A 16,937-nucleotide genomic window follows, 5' to 3' on the forward strand; every position below is an offset into this window, starting at 1 on the left:
CCCGCCGCCGGCCGCATCCCCTCTGTCCCCGCGCGTCCCTGCGGGCAGCGCCCTCCTGGTGCGCCCCGGGCGAGGGCGAGCTGGGGGTGTGGGTGCTGTGCCCGAGAAGCAGGTCCCTCCCGACTTGGCAGATGATGAACTGCCCTCCCCAGTCCTGTGGGCGCAGCAGAGCCGGCGACTTCATCTGCCCCCGGAGGTGTTCTCCGCCCGCCGAGTTCCCTCCTACACCGGGAGTCGGGGTGCACGGGTGGGCCCCCGCAGCGGCGGGCGGGGTGCTCGGCCGAGAGTGGTGGCTGGAAGGATCGGCCTTGCTTCTAAACCTGTGTCTTGACTCCCCGCCTCCGCGTGTCCCACCCCTGCAGGGAATAAGGGTCAGAAAACCCAGGATGAGGCGGGAGTGGAGCGCGCCCAGGGCCACTGTGCAACCCTGTCCGCACCAGGAGCGCGGAAACGGGGGCAGAACAGCGTCATCTCGGGTCGTGCCTGCCGGGAAGTGAGGGCATTTTTCCGTCACAGGGGTGGACTGGCTCTGCCCAGGGTGTATCTGGTCGTCGGCGTGGGGCAGGCTCCCAGGGGCCCTGCGGAGTCCAGGTGTGCAGCCTAAGAGCAGCTGGGGTGCTTGGGTTGTAAGGTGGGCTCAGGTCCACGAGGTCATTTGATGCCAGGACAGCCCTGAGAAGTGGGCAAAGGGCTTGGTGCCGCCTAAGTTTGCAGCGGGCGAAAATAACCCAGGGACCGGCCAGTCAGGACCAGAACTCAACCGTTGTGTCTCAATGGGCACTGTTTCTCCTGTGCTCTGTTGGGCGGCTGACCCCATCTCAGGCCGACTGATAAGCCCACTTTTAGAATCAGGCTTTGGAGTTTTAGTTTAAGAAAGCTCCAGTTAAGAACACCAGTATGTTCCGAAGGAAGATTAACTACTTAGCCCACGTTTAGTTTATGTCTCAAGGTTGAGCTGGGCTGAGAGGGAAGGAGATGCTTGGAGTAAAAGCAGCCTGTACTTGGCCAGGAAGCGCGGTTTCTGCCCTGGTGGTACCCATTGGGGAGAGGGGAGCTTAGGGAAGGTGAAAGCTGACAGGTGTGAGATGGTGGGTGTGCCCTTGAGTGTCTCCCCACCTTCTTTTTCCTTCTCTCTCACACCTAGTTCTTTATGTCATGATTCTCAAAGCATGGTCCAGGGACTCCGGGCGGTACCCAAGACTGTCCCAGGAGCTTCATAAGTTAGAAATTATTTTAGTAATAATATGAAGCAGTTATTGGCCTTTTCATTCTCATTTTCTCACAAGTGTACAGTGGTAGTTCCCAGAGACTACATGATGTATCATTTTCCAACATGTCTGCAGAAGCAGATATGAGACTCCAGCAGTTTTAAGGCAGATATGAAAGAGATTTGTAAAAATGCAGAACAATGCCACTTTTCTAATTAAATTTTAATACTGTTATTTTCAAATGATTTAATAAATATTTGAGCAATTTTTCTGTTATAATTTCTGAAATGATAAATACCAATAGATATTTGGGGCCCCCAGTAATTTTTTTAAAGATAATTTTAAAGAGCAGTTTTAGGTTTACAACAAAATTGAGAGGGAGGTACAGAGATATCTCATATAACCCCTGTCCCCACACAGACATAGCCCCCCACTCCATTATTAACATCACTCACCAAAATGGTACTTGTTTTTTGTTTTTTTGTGTGTTTTTTTTGTTTGTGTGTGTGTGTGTATTTTTTTTTAGCCAGAAATGAATCTATTGATTTATCATAATCACCAAGTCCACAGTTTACATTACAGTTCACTTTTGGTGGTGTACTTCCTGTGGACATGTACCCATCATTTGGTATCATACAGAGTATTTTCACTGCCTTAAAAATTCTCTGTGCTCTATTTTTCTCTCCCTACCATCCACCCCTGGCAACTACTGATCTTTTCACTGTTTCCACAGTTTTACCTTTTCTACAATCATACAGTTGGAATCATATAGTATGTAGCCTTTTCAGATTGCCTTATTTCACTTAGTGATATGTATTTAAGCTTCATCTGTATCTTTCCATGGCCTGATAGCTCATTTCTTTTTCTTGCTGAATAGTATTCCATTGTCTGGATGAACCACAGTTTATTTATCCATTCATCTACTGAAGGCCATCTCGGTTGATTCCAAGTTTTGGCAATTATGAATAAAACTGCTATAAACATCTATGTGCAGGTTTTTGTGTGGAGGCCTCAGTAATTTTTCAGAGGGCAAGGAGGTCCTACTGCTTTAAGTCATATTTAGTTCTGTCACATCCCTTTTCCTGTCTTCCTCCATCTTTTCAGTTTAGTTCATGGGCTGTCATCTCTTTGTCTTTTCAGTTTAGGTAACTGCAGTTTAAATGATGGGAAAGAATGCTAATATCCAAACTACTGATTTGGGCCTTGTAGAAGGTTCTTTGCTGTGAATTAAATGGTCTGCTTAGGGACAGAGGGTAAGGCAGGCGGGGGCTGGAAAGCCAGCCGGCAGCTTATTGCCTGTGTGATTGTCATCAAGTGTGATTTTACCTTCCTGAGCTTATATTTGCTGATTCAAAAGAATGGGGATAATATCTGTGCTGCTGGATTGTTGGGACACTTATAGACTGTTGAGTAGCTATTTAGTATTGCTGGCTGTGGTGTGACACCAAAAAGAAAAAAAAAAAAAGGAGAAAAAAAAGAGAAAAAAAAAAAAGGAACAAATTACCCTAACAAACACTTTTCCATTCTCTCAAGGTACAAATTACCCTAACAAACACTTTTCCATTCTCTCCAGTTCTTGCTTATTGACTTCATAATTTCACAGTTGAAATAAGAGCCTAAATTTCATATTGTTTTTCCCCAGTGATTAAAGATTGTGCTATCTGCTTGAAAGTTCACATTGTATCAGATTTGATCTTACAGGGGTTAGAAGACAGTGATCCTGATTTCTCGATGTTTTTTTTTTTTTTTTTAACATTCTGCTGCAGTAAAAAGCTCCATGGGAGGCCAGAAATAAAGCTTCTCTAGCCACAGATTCACTGAGGCAAGGTGAGGCCTCCTGTGGCTGGTCTCCCCTCCCAAGGCCTTTGAAGTTCAAGTAGGTATGGGAGGGGGTGGGGTTCATTAGTGTGAGTGCTGTGTGTATAGTGGGAAGTTTGTACAGGGTCTGGCATTCCCAGGACATAAGAGCCCAGGAAACAGTTTGCTTCCAAAAAAACAAAAACCTGGTTGTGCAGTTTTCTGTGTACATCATAGCTGCCCTCAGTGCAGGGATTCATCCACTAGTCCGCCTCCCCAGGTGTGGTGTGGGCACAGCCAAGGTCTCCCGTCTCTCCCCAAGACCAGCTTGCCAGGCCGAGTCCTTCCTGTCCCTACTCTGGTGGAGGGTCCCCTAGGCTCCGGGAATGCCCCGGCTGCTGAGGGTCACACCTGCTCTGCGGTGCATAGGACAGCATGCCCTTGACTGGGACCCCCGAGGATTCTGGGCCACTTGAGGCTCCTCCCTGGGGTTTGCAGGGAATATTTAAAAGCAACATCTGAAATGAGATAAGCTTTTAAAATGTTTTTGAGTTTGTTTCTTGGCAAACCGGAGCTCTCTCCTGAGGGCCTGGTGGGCGAGTGGGTGTGCACAATGCAAGGCTTACAGGCCCCACTAGACATTTCTGGGCCCCCAAGACCCCCTCACCACCCTTCCTCAGGGCTCCCCTCCATGACCTGGCTGTGCTGGGCCTGCCTGTTTCCCCCGCCCCCTTCTTTCTCTTCACTGCCTTTTCTTTCCTTCCCTGGAGCAATGCACATTTCTCTTCCTTAACTTTTGCAAAGGTTTAGTTTTTCCCCTCAGTCTTATATATACATGCAAGTATTTCATGAAAAACTTCTCATTGCAAAGAGTCAAATAATATGGAAAACGTGAAAGTTTCTTAAACTCTCCCCTCCCCCAACCACTTTTTCTTTTTTGATTGTGGTGAAATACACAGAAAATAAAATTTACCATTTTAACCATTTTTAAGTGTGCAGTGGCATTAAGTACATTCACAGTGTTGTGCGACCATCACCCGCGTCCATCTCCAGAACTTCGGCATCCTCACAGTTTGAAACTCTACTCATTAAACACTAACTCCCCCTTCCTTCCTCCCCACAGCCCCTGGCAACCACCATTCTACTTTCTGTCTCTATGAATTTGACTACTGTAGTTACTTCACATAAGTGGAATCATCCAATATTTGTCCTTTGGCGTCTGGCTTATGCACTTAGCAGAGTGTCCTGAAGGTTCGTCCATATTGTGACACATGACAGAATCTCCTTCCTTTCCAAGTCTGGATAAGACTCCACTGCATGGATAGACCACAGTTTGTTTACCCATTCATTTGTTGATGGACTTTTGGTCTTCCGACCACTTTGAATACTTTAGTGTGTTGTAGGGTTTTTTTTTCTACTTTTTCTATTTTCCTATGAGTTCACATATACATGCGAACATTTTCTTATATAAAAAAGATCATGCTATGTGTTTTGTCCTATAGCTTGCTCTTTTACAATTTAATTTTTATGTTCATGATATAATGTATGAACCTACTTAATACAAAAAATACTATGAGGTTTGGAGTGAAAAGCATCCACCCCTGTTCCACCCCCTTCATCCCTCATCCCCTTTCCTCACTGGCAAACACTTCCAAGTCTTTCATTGGATTCTTAGTTATTTACCTCTATTTCCTTAGAAGCATGCGTAAGCAGCTACTTCTTGATTATATAATGACTTACTTGTATAGAAAATGAAGATTCCCACTAACGCCCACTTTCTTTCCTTATTCCCCCAAATCCGTGCATCCCCATTTTTACTTAAATCAGTATCCAGTGTTCACATCGCTGTGACTACGTAAGTATTATTCTCAGCCATGCCCCTTAGTGTATGTACCATATTTAATTTCCTTTCTTTCACAACTTTTGGTGTTCTCTTGGGCTAACAATTGCCCCTTTTATTCATTTGCTTAGTTTTGTATAAACTCATCACTCACTGGCCTCCACACTTTTGGATAGAACAGTTGCACTCCTCTCCATTTGGTCAAACCTGTCAGGTAACTGGCAGTTCTGTTCCTCCTGGCCCCCCACAGACACATCCAGCCAGGAGGCCTCCTTCTGGGGCTTTAGTCTGGACTGGCTTTACCATTGTCTTCACCATTATCTTGGGAATTTCCTTTGCATCTCCTCTATAGTCAAGTCACTGTTTCCCCAGGCCTTCTCTTTTTTGGTTACCCTTTGTGGAGGATTAGAGATGGCCACAAGTTCTTTAACACTGCTCCCGTTGAGAGGTGTGGTTTGTGAACCCGCCCCTTGAATCTGGGTGGCTTATGACTGCTTTGACCCACAGGATATGGCTGAAGTGACAGTGTGCCAGTGTCCAGGCTCAGGCCTAAAGTGACCGGTACCTTCCACTTCCTGTGTCTTGAGGTCCCAAGCTTCCATGTGAAAAGTTCTACCAGCCTATGGCTGCCATGCTGGGAGGAAGCCCGAGCTGGTCCATGTAGAGATGCCCCATAGCGAGATGCTGACCATTCCCGACCGCTCCAGCCTCCAGCCATCTAAGTCATCTAAGTTGGGGCCCCAGACACTGAGAAGCAGAGACACGCCATCTCTACTTGATCCTGTGTGTCCAAATTCCTGTTAGAAAGAGTAGTGAGATATAATGATAATGAATTGTTGTTTTAAGCCACTGAGTTTTGGGGTACATTGTTACCATAGCCATAGATAACCAGGACAGTCTCTCATCTAATAGCTTCTTGAGAAGGGATACCAGAGAGTTAACTTTTTGAGATTTTTGAGATCTTCATGTCTGAAAATATTTACTATCATAATCGGCTGAATATTTGTACAGGTGTAGAATTCTAGGCTGGAAGTAAAATGTCCCCCAGAATTTTAAAGACATTATGCCATTGCTTTCAGGTATCCAACATTGTTAGTAATGAATCTGATTGCTTCTGCACCCTGGCATTTTAATATATAAATATATGACTTGTTTTTCTTCCAGGACTTTCTTTTTAGCACTGGTTTTATGGAATTTCACCATGTTGTGGCTTGATGTGGGCCTCTTTTTCTTTCATTTCTTTCATCATGGGGGGCATACGATGGGCTCTTTTAATTTGGAAAGTCATGTTCTTCAACTATTTGCACCACTCTCTTATCTGGACTCCTTTTGTTCACATGTTGGACCTCCTGGGCTTGTCTTCTAGTCTCCTAATCCTTTTCATCTCTTTACCTTTTCATTCTAATTCCTGAGAGATTTTCTCAACTTTATCTTCCAACTGTTCTTGAGTCATTTAAAATATCTACTATTGTATTTTTAATTTTCAAAAGTTCTTTAAGTTCTTTATTCCTTTTTTATAGCATCTGTTCTTGTTTTCTGGTTGCAAAGTCTCTTATTTCTTGGGAGTAGTTGATGGTAATTTTTGAGATGTTTCCTTCTATTCTCTGCTTTGTCTCTGTTTCATTTGAGTTCCTTTTTCTTTTCCCATTTGTACTTTTGACCTCTGGCTTTCGTGTCGGAGGCTTTTGTTAAATGTCTAGTCAGTCTTGGGTGTTTGTTCAAAGTAGGAGTGAAGTGAGTAATATGAGCAAGATGCTGATTGTAATCAGGCAGGGTCGTTGGCCACAGGCTTTCTTGATCAGAGAGAACCAACCTTTCAGTGGCAGACCAGTATTAGTGTTTTGTTTTGGTCAGGGTTAATTTCTCCAGAGATGAATCTTATAGTCCCTGAGGGATGGGTGCGTGGAGAATGAATGACAGGTCATAAGCCCAGGTGCCTGAAAGGATGGTGAGCAGGGATTCTCCATATATGACTTTAGGCTCATTAGAAAATGATGCTCCTCTTATGCGTGAAATCTAAAAAAGCTGTGAACTCATAAAAACAGAGTGGAATCGTGGTTACCAGGGGCTGGGTGGTAGGAAGAATAAGAGAGATGTTGTTTAAAGGTACAAACTTGCAACCAGTAGATAAAAAAGGCCTGGAGAGCTAAGGCATAGTATAGTGAGTATAGAAAATAATATTGTATTACAAACATCAAACTTGCTAAAGACAAGGCTTTTTTTTTTTTTGCAGTATGCAGGCCTCTCACTGGTGTGGCCTCTCCCGTTGCGGAGCACAGGCTCCGGACGCACAGGCTCAGCGGCCATGGCTCACGGGCCCAGCCGCTCTGCGGCATGTGGGATCTTCCCGGACCGGGGCACGAACCCGCGTCCCCTGCATCGGCAGGCAGACTCTCAACCACTGCGCCACCAGGGAAGCCCAAGGCTTTTTTTTTTCTTATAGAAGTATCGTCGATTTACAATGTTGTGTTAGTTGCTGATGTACAGCCAAGTGATTCATATATATATACACACATGTACACATACATATATGAATATATATTCTTTTTCATATTCTTTTCCATTATGGTTTATTACAAGGCATTGAATAAGTTCCCTGTGCTATACAGCAAGTCCTTGTTGTATATCTATTTGATATATAATATTTTATATCTGCTAATCCCAAACTCCTAATTTATCCCTCCCCCACCCCTTTTAACCTTTGGTCACCATAGGTTTGTTTTGTATGTCTGTGAGTCTGTTTCTGTTTCATAAATAAGTTCATTTGTGTTATTTTTTTAGATTCCACATGTAAGTGATATATAATATTTGTCTTTCTCTGTCTGACTTACTTCACTTGGTATGATAATCTCTAGGTCCATCCATGTTCCTGCAGATGGCATTATTTCATTCTTTTTTATGGCTGAGTAGTAGTCCGTTGTGTATATGTACCGTATCTTCTTTATCCATTCCTCTGTCAGTTGACACTTAGGTTGCTTCTATGTCTCAGCTATTGTGAATAGTGCTGCTATGAACATCGGTGTGCTGATTCCTTTTTTTTTTTTTACAAAGTTAGCATAAATTAAGCCAACAGTATACTCTTTAGACATACCTGGATATGTGAGAAACTCTGTACAGTGGAAGTAAAGGAATGCTAAACCAAGATTCTAGAGGATTGGAGGGGGGGGGCAGAGAGGTGGGAGGGGGACACATGGGTGTGGTTGGAAGTTACTGTCATTTTGCCTGTTCTCCAGCTGGGTGAGGGTCTTTATCATGGATTTAAGATGATGACTTAGCCCGTGTTGCCTCCCAGTTATGGTTGTAAAAGGCAGAATTGTTTCCTGGTTGGACCAACAGTTGGAAGAAAAGAAAATAGTAAACTAACCCAAGGGTCCCTCCACAGGATACTGGCAGAGAGAGAGACAGGAAGAGATTGAGAGAGACTGAGAGAAAGAGAGATCTAGAGAAAGGAACTAAAACCCCTGCTGGTAAAAGGCCAGGAGACTCAGTGGTCCCACTTCCCCTTCACAGGGCTGTCTGTGCAGTTGGTCGCAAACTTTTTATATTTGATCTCTCGTTTGACTCTCAAAGGGGATAATGATGAAGTGTGAAAAGGGAATAGTTCTGGTGAAAAACGTAGAGAGGAGAGGACAGAGACAGTGAAGAGGTGGGATCTGCAGGATTTGATCATTATAAATTCTGTTTACTAATTTAATGTGAGAAATTCCCTTAGAGAAGATCGTGCTGTATCAATAAATACCTGGGTGATTATAAATGCTAGCTTTATTGTAACATTGGTTTGTAACTCCACTTTTTGTTTTCTGCCTGCTTTAAGAGACCAATACAAAAAGACAACATGCGTTGGGAAGGATGTAGACAAACCGGAACCCTTGTACGCTGTGGTGGGAACACAAAATGGTGTAGCCACTATGGAAAACAGTATGGAAGTTCCTCAAAAAATTAAATATAGAACTACCATGTACGGCACAGGGAATATAGCCAGTATTTTATAATAACTTTAAATGGAGTATAACCTATACAATTTTTGAATCACTATGTTGTATACCTGAAGCTAATACAATATTGTAAATCAACTGTATGTCAATTTTAAATAATGATTGGGAAATAAATAAATAATAAAAAATTAGGGCAAGGGGAAAAAACCATAAGGAAGATACAAACCTAATATAGTAGTACTACTTAAGGCAAAATGTTTGGGTAATTACAGGTCAATGAAAACAACAATAATAACACCTAACATTTATCGGCTGGCCAAAATGTTTGTTCGGGTTTTCTGTAACATCTTATGGAAAAACCCAGGTGAACTTGTTGGCCAACCCAATAGTAATTTCTTTTCTTCCTTGTTTGCCACAGTGTTAATGAAGTAAGCGTTTGTCTTCACATGACGCCTCTTCCCAGAATTTCCTAGGTTTTCATTTGGGCACGTGACCCTCTCCCGTAGGTTGTATAATTCAGGGAAAGTAGACCAGTCACCTCATCGACCGCCCACCTTGACAAAGGGATTGACCCGTAACCCTGAGGAAGCCAGTGCTACTCCGGTTGGTACAGGAATAGTCCCGTGATCCAATTTTGGCCAATGAAATAGGAAGGGAGGTTTCTGAGGGCTCCTGGGAAAGATGCTTCCTTGCTTATCTGAGAGATCTGCCGGATGGGCAGGCCCTCTCATTTTGGATGCGGTGGAGTCTGGATGTGAGGCTGGCTAGGCGTGCAGCCATTTTGCCACCAAGAGGGAAGCCAGCCCTAGGAGGAAGTGACTCACAGAGGCAGGGCCTGATTGAGCCAGGGAGTCAGACGTGCCCTGAACCCTGCCCCTTGTCCTGTCTCTGCAGTTCCGTTTAGTAGCAAGTTCCCTTTACTGTTCAGGCCACTGTGAGTTGCGTTTCAACCAAACTTTTGGTTTTCAACCAGAAGCACCCCAATTAGTTTGCTTTTATTTCACTTTTGTTTCACTTGCAGACAGAAACACAGCTCACCTTGGCTTCAGGCACAGAGGCTGGAGTTCAGGTTGCTAGGGTGACACAGCCAGGAGTCCTCAGCTCTGCTCTCCTCACGTCCAGACAGACCCTGGCCACCTCATGGCCTTTGGAGCTTTGGGTGCATGTCTCACAGCTCAGCAGCCAGGCTGGAAGAGAGGGACTCTGCTTGGCTTCAAGCCTGGCCCAGGTCACCCTCATTGGCCCAGCTGGCCATTGCCATTGCCTTTCCTTGAAGTGGCCCCTGGGGCGGGTCACCAACCAGAACCGCGTGGGTGGGGGAGGGAGTGGGAGGCTGCTAAAGACAAAAGGAGGTGATGTGGCCCAGAAAAGGGGAAATGCGTGTCAGACTGACAGAGCACTGGGCACCCATCATTGGCTTCTTCCTGAGTCTCTGGGTCACTGCAGTGAGTGAAGGATGTCTCAGAAGAGCACCTGGGAAGCCAGGTCAGGCATTTCTGCCTTGAGTGGGAGCACTTAAACACTACCTGTTAAGTTCCCTCCTCCTTCCTCTGGCCGTGACTTTGATCTGAAGTGGGCAATAGCTTGGCTTTTTGGGCAGAGACTTGCTGATTGATTCCAAAAGGAAATGTTATGCATGCAAGGGACCAATGTCTGTGTAGAGAGACTAGGGGTCATGGGTGCTCATTCCTCTCGGCCTCGGGAGGGACTGCAATTTCGGAGGAAATCAGGCCTATTTTCTAACGGAAGCCATTCTGACTGTGTCATGAGATCTCAGAACCGGCGCTGTTTTCGGGGTGCCGCCCTGCAGTCCTCTGCCCCCTTCTCTCCCTGCCAGGGAGCTGAGATTCTCCTGTGACCTCCTGTTAGTGTGGGTATGTTTTTATTTTTATTTACTTCGTTGCACTGAGCTTCGATAGCATCTCTTTTCTTTCTAAGTTCCCTTCTGTCCATGCTCTACCTTACAGTCACATCCAGGCTACAGCATTTATACCCTGTTCTCCCTCCATGAATAAGGCTTTGCAGGTGGGTTGATTCCGGGAGCTGAGATTGCTTCTTACGTGGTTATGACCGTGACAAAAAGTGACTGCAGGGCCCCTGATTACTTGCCCTTCTCTTCCCAGGGACGGCTCTATGGACCACGTGCAAACCTCTGTTTCTTTTGACACTATTTATGGACTTACTGTGGGAACTCAGACATCACGGGAGACCCCTCAGGCCCCCAGGGTCTCTCCTATGCCTTCCTGGCAGCTGTGGGAGAGTGTTGACCTCCTCTTTGCCCTCTTTGCCCAGGCCTTGAAGTCCAGGTCATCATGGGCCCCTGAGGGAATCTCCATGGCCATCTTCCCATTTACCTGTAAATGGACAGGTAGGTGGACAGGTAGCTCTCAAGGTCTAGGAGGGAACCCTGGCTCCTGTGCATGTTAGACTCACCGAGGGTGCCTCCTACACACCCAGTGAAAGGGTTTGTTGTTGAAGATGATGGATTTGCCCTCTAGATCTTCTCCTGAAGAATTTGTGGACCATAATGTTCCACCAAAGACATCCTTTGGGTTACCAAAGGTGTCACTACAATTGGAAACAAGGAGCCCCATAAGTCAGCAGACTCCACCATCCCATGGTCAGAGCATGGTCTTGGGAGCCAGTCAAGGCCTGGTTGTACCTGTAGCCTAGACGGCTGGGCATCCTCCAAGACCCTGAGCTGTCAGCCGCAAACCCATTACTGCTTTCTTAGCTGACCTCTCAGGTGCCACCCCCATCTCAGCACCTCCCACATGCTGCCTAAAAAGTAACCCCCCTTGTTTGAAGCTTCAAGTCTCATTTCTAAACCAGTCACTGTCCTGGAGGTTGAGATCCCCGTGGTGACCTGGACCAATCAGGAGCTGCCCCCTTGGGCTGAGCTGATGCAGCATCCCCAGGATCCTGGGCAGGGGAGGAAGAGCCCCAGCAGTAGCTGCCGCATGTACCTTTACCTAGTGAGAGACATGCCTGAGTTTGGTGACAGTTCGTGTTTTTGTCTCGGGAGATTGTATCTGCTCCTATGCCCCGCTCACTCAGCCCCATTTCCCCCTTCGCTTCCTTCCTGCTCACCCTTCCACCCCTTTGCTCCTGCCCTCCCCGCCCCACTGCCTCCCTCCCTCCCTCCTGGGACTTCCTCTCTCTGCCCACAGACACCCCACTCCTCAGCGGATCCTGCAGAGCAACTAGGTTCTCATTGCTCTGCCTTCTGTCGGGTCCTCCTGATGGAACCAGGCAAAGGTAATTGCTAAACCAAAGGCTCTCCATTCCAGAAAACAACCAGGCCATCCCTGGGAGGCGGCACCCATCCAGCCACTTGAGGTCTAATGATGACATGTGCACTTTGTACGGGACCCCTCTTCCTCCTGTTCTGTCTTCCACGCTGGACTCCAAGCCCTTTGAAGGTAGGAGCCAGCCAGGCTTGTATTGAATTCCTAGTGTTTAGCTGGTGTAGGCGCTTAATGAAAGCTCAAGGAAGGAAGGGGAGAAAAAGGATGGAGAGGGAAACTCCCTTCCTATGGTCACTCGGTCACCCAGTGGAGGCCCAGGATGCAGGGGTGGGGTCTGGAACTGCCTCCTTCAGGGATTCCTGTGAGGTTTTTGTCTCTGGGGAGGGATCTTTCCTTCCCCTTGAACCCTTTTCTCTCCGTCTTCAGAGCCTTTCTTCCTGAGAACTTTGTAGACTTTGCCCATCAGCCAAGATACCTCTCGCCAGTTGAGGGAACGTCACAGCTAGAATTAAACCTCAGCACTTAGAAACGACCCCCTTTGCATCTTCTCAGGCACCCGCTGGCTCAGGGCCTGCAGCCTTTGACAGTTACCGCAAGATGACTCAACAGTTTCTCTTTCATTCACCGTCTACTCATCCAGGTTGTGCGTGGTGTTCTCAGGGTGGTGTCAAGGTTTGGGGCATCGGAGGTCGAGTTGTGATCGCAGTGTTTGCTAGAAGGCAGATGGGCTCTGTGCGCACTGCCTCTGGGGAGCCATGAATGCTTGTAGCGGGGCGCACCTCACTTTTTAATGGAGATGGAGCATTTTTGATTCTTGCTGATTTCAAAGAGAAGAGGGAGTTTATCTTGGGCTGAGCTGGAGGTGTCTCCAGAAGGAAGTTACCAAAGAGACCAGGACCAAGGTGCGGGTTATTGAAGCAGAGCCCTACTGGGAAACCAGGGTTGGTTTTCAAGTTCTTGTCGGTATTTTATTCCAGAACATCTGTGCTGCCAGGAGTCACATGGTGGTCAAAAGCTTAGGTGCCAAGGATGTTCCTTGTCATGAGGGCATTCACATTTGGTATCTGAAGATGTGCTTTCCCCTAGACCAAAACTCATTTTGACTTAGAGTTAGAGAAAAACACACACCACTTTTTTTTTAAGTCTATATTGAATTTGTTACAGTATTGCTTCTGTCTTATGTTTTAGTTTTTTGGCCACAAGGCATGTGGGATCTTAGCTCCCCGACCAGGGATTGAACCCGCACCCCTAGCATTGGAAGGCGAAGTCTTAACCACTGGATCACCAGGGAAGTCCCACACACAGCAGCTTTTTTTCTTTTTAATTAATTAATTTATTTTTTAGCGTCTTTATTGGAGTATAATTGCTTTACAATGGTGTCTTAGTTTCTGCTTTATAACAAAGTGACTCAGCTATACATATACATATATCCCCATATCCCCTCCCTCATGCGTCTCCCTCCCACCCTCCCCATCCCACCCCTCTAGGTGGTCACAAAGCACTGAGCTGATCTCCCTGTGCTATGCGGATGCTTCCCACTAGCTATCTGTTTTACATTTGGTAGTGTATGTATGTCCATGCCACTCTCTCACTTCGTCCCAGCTTACCCTTCCCCCTCCCCGTGTCCTCAAGTCCATTCTCTACGTCTGCGTCTTTGTTCCTGTCCAGTGGGGTGTGTGTGTGTGTGTGTGTGTGTGTGTGTGTGTGTGTGTGTGTGTGTGTGTGTGTTTTAATACACAACAGCCTTTTTGATTTTGTTGTTGCCTTGCTTGTTGTCTCTTTTAAATTTTATTTATTTTATTTATTTTTAACATCTTTATTGGAGTATAATTGCTTTACAATGGTGTGTTAGTTTCTGCTTTGTTGTCTCTTTTTAAAATGGATTTTTTATTTTGGAATAATTTTCAATTTATAGAAAAGTTGCAGAGATAACAGAGTTTTCTCATCTCCCTCTTACCAAGTTTCCCCTGTTGTTAACATCTTACAGAACCACGGTACATTTGTCAAAACGAAGGCAGCGGCATTGGTACGTTGCTATGAATTAAACTCTAGACTTTACTTAGGTTTCCTCAGTTTTCCCCGTGATGGCCTCTTTCTCTTCCAGGACCCCATCCAGGACACCACGTGTTTCATTGTCACAGCTTCTTGGCCTCCTGTGGGCTGTGACAATTCCTTAGTCTTTCCCTGTTTTTCATGACCTTGACACTTTTGAAAAGTATCGGTCAGGTATTTTGTTGAATGTCCCTCAATTCAGGTCTGTCTGATGTTTTTCTCATGTTTAGGCTGAGGTTCTGGGTTCTGGGGGAGCGTATGAGGGGAGATGCCCTTCTCATCACATCATATCACATCACATCACATCACATTATATCATATCATACCATCCCATCTACCCTATCCTATCCTATCACATCACATCACACCGTATTATATCATATCATATCATATATCATACCATATATCCTATCTTATCCTATCCTGTCCTGTCACGTCACATCGCATCATATCATTCCATGGCGTATATCCTGTCAACATGGCTCAGATTTTTTCTTTTGCTGTAAAGTACAATGAAATACAAAACTATCAGAATTTTGGCAGGTGCATTCACCTTTGTAACCCAAACCCCTATCAAAATAGAGAACATTACTATCACCCCAGAAAGGTCCCTCATGCCCTTACCAGGCCCTGCCCTTCCCCTCCCAGAGGTAACCACTATTCTGTTTTTGTTCCTACTGTGTTTTAGTTTTGTCTGTTTCAGAATTTAATACAAATGGAATTACATAATATGTTCACACAGCATATTTTTGGTGGTATATTAATTCAATTTAATCCCACACAGCAATGAAAATGCGTGAATAGACACTAAGATGACACTAAGATGAATCTTATTAGCCACGCTGAGTGAGGGAAGCCAGACTCAAAAGAATACATAGTGTCTAATACCATTTCTTTAATATTTAAAAGCAGTCAAAAATAATTTATGGAGTTACAAGTCAGGACAGCAGCTAGTATGGGCAGGAGGGAGGGAGTGATTGAGAGGGAGACCAAGGGGAGAGTCTGGTGATGTAATGTGATTTCCCTGCACTTGGGTAGAGATTATACAGGTGTGTGTAACCTTCATGATAATTCATCAAGCTATACTTTTATGATTCTTGCTTTGTTCTTGGTGTGTTACATATTATTAAACTGTTTTAAAATAAGATACTAGTTCATGCCCTTCAGTTGTTTGTGTGTATGACAGTGCCATGTGTGCTCCTTATCTATTGATGTGTAGCAGATTACCTCAAAACTTAACAACCGGTTTCCGTGGGTCATGAGTTTCACAGCATCTTAGCTGGGCAGCTCTGGGTCTTTCATGAGGTTGTATATAAGATGTTGGTTGGGGCTTAAGTCATATAAAGGCTTGACTGGGGCTGGCAGATCCACCCCCAAGGTGGTGTACTCACATGGCTGTTGTCAGGAAGCCTCAGTGTTTCTCCCATGTGGACCTCTCCGCGAAGCTGCTTGAGTGTCCTCGCATCATGGCAGCTGGCTTCCTCTAGAGCAGGTGATCCCAGAGAGCCCAGTATAATGTTTTCTAAATTAATACATGCCATTTATGTGTATCAATAGTACATTCCTTTTTATTGCTAAGTAGTATTCCATTTTACGACTAGACCATAGTTTATTTATCTGCTCTGTTAGTGATGGAGGCCTTGGTTGTTTCCAGTTTGGAGCTATCATTGATAAAGTTGGTATGAACATTCTTCTGCAAGAATTTTTATGAGCAGTTTGCTTTTCTTGGGTAAATACTAGGAGTGTCATTGTTAGGTCATAGAGTAGGTATATGTTTAGTGTTATGAGAAGTTGACAGAACCTTTCCCCAGGGTGACTGTATTGTTTTACGTTATCACAACAAAACATGAGAGTTTTAGTTGCTCCACATCCTTGTTAATATTTAGGTTTCTCATTAAAAACTTTTTTTTAGCCATTCAGGTGGGTGTGTAATGGTATCTCATTGTGATTTTAATTTGTATTTCCATGTTGACTTAATGACGTTGAGTGTTTTCTCTCATGCTTATTGGTCATTCTTTTGTGAAGTGTCTGTTCAAATCTTTTGGAGGACATCAGTGTGTGTGTGTGTGTGTGTGTGTGTGTGTGTGTGTAGTTCACACATACAGTTTTGTGTAACCAACCACCACCACAATCTATTCCAGCACCACAGAGAAACCTCCTGTGTTTCCCCTTTAGAGTCAGATTCTCCCCATAACCCTAACTCCTGGCAGCCACTGATCTGTACCTCATTACTGTAATTTAGTCACGTTGAGAATGTTATAAAATTGGAATCCTATTGTATGTAACTTTTTGAGATTGGCTTTTTTCCACTCAACACAATGCCTTGGAGATCCATCCCAGTTGTCATGTGTATCAGTGGTTCTTATTGCTGAGTAGTACCCTATTGTATGGATGTACCACAGTTTAATCTATGCCCCACTCAAGGGACATTTGGGTTGTTTCTAGTTTTTGGTGATTGCAAATAAAGTTGCTATAAACATTCAGGTATAAGTGTTTGTGTAGACAAAGGGTTTCATTTCTCTTGGGTAAATACCCAGGAGTGGAATTGCTGAGTTATAAACATAAGTGTATATTTAGCTTCATCAGACATTGTCAAACTCTTCCAGAGTGCCTGTACCATTTTTTAAATATTTCCCACCAGCAGTGAATGAGGGATCCAGTTGCTCTGCACCTTCTTAACACTTGGTATTGTCAGTATTTTTTATTTTCGCCTCTCTAGTAGGTATTTATGATTCGATTTTGAAACTTAGTATCTTGTGGTTTGGTCCTAATTCCACGTGTGAAACTTCCCAGTAAGGCTTCGTCTTACTCACGCTGGATGCCCACACCCTTCACCTCTCCGAGGGAAGGTGAGATT

General features: G+C 44.8%; 1 protein-coding gene across 1 annotated transcript in view; it reads left to right on the top strand.

Annotated features, from left to right (window-relative positions):
- ACOXL (acyl-CoA oxidase like) overlaps positions 1–16,937 on the top strand; it is a 395,915-nt gene that overhangs the window by 15,149 nt on the left and 363,829 nt on the right. Inside the window, 4 exon segments of the mRNA XM_007470234.1 lie at positions 49–233; positions 363–493; positions 11,031–11,148; positions 11,613–11,742. Of these exon segments, the coding sequence (XP_007470296.1) occupies positions 49–233; positions 363–493; positions 11,031–11,148; positions 11,613–11,742 (564 nt within the window).

The sequence above is a fragment of the Lipotes vexillifer genome, unplaced genomic scaffold (genome assembly GCF_000442215.2).
Source record: "Lipotes vexillifer unplaced genomic scaffold, Lipotes_vexillifer_v1.1 scaffold1139, whole genome shotgun sequence".
In the NCBI taxonomy this organism is placed as follows: domain Eukaryota; kingdom Metazoa; phylum Chordata; class Mammalia; order Artiodactyla; family Lipotidae; genus Lipotes; species Lipotes vexillifer.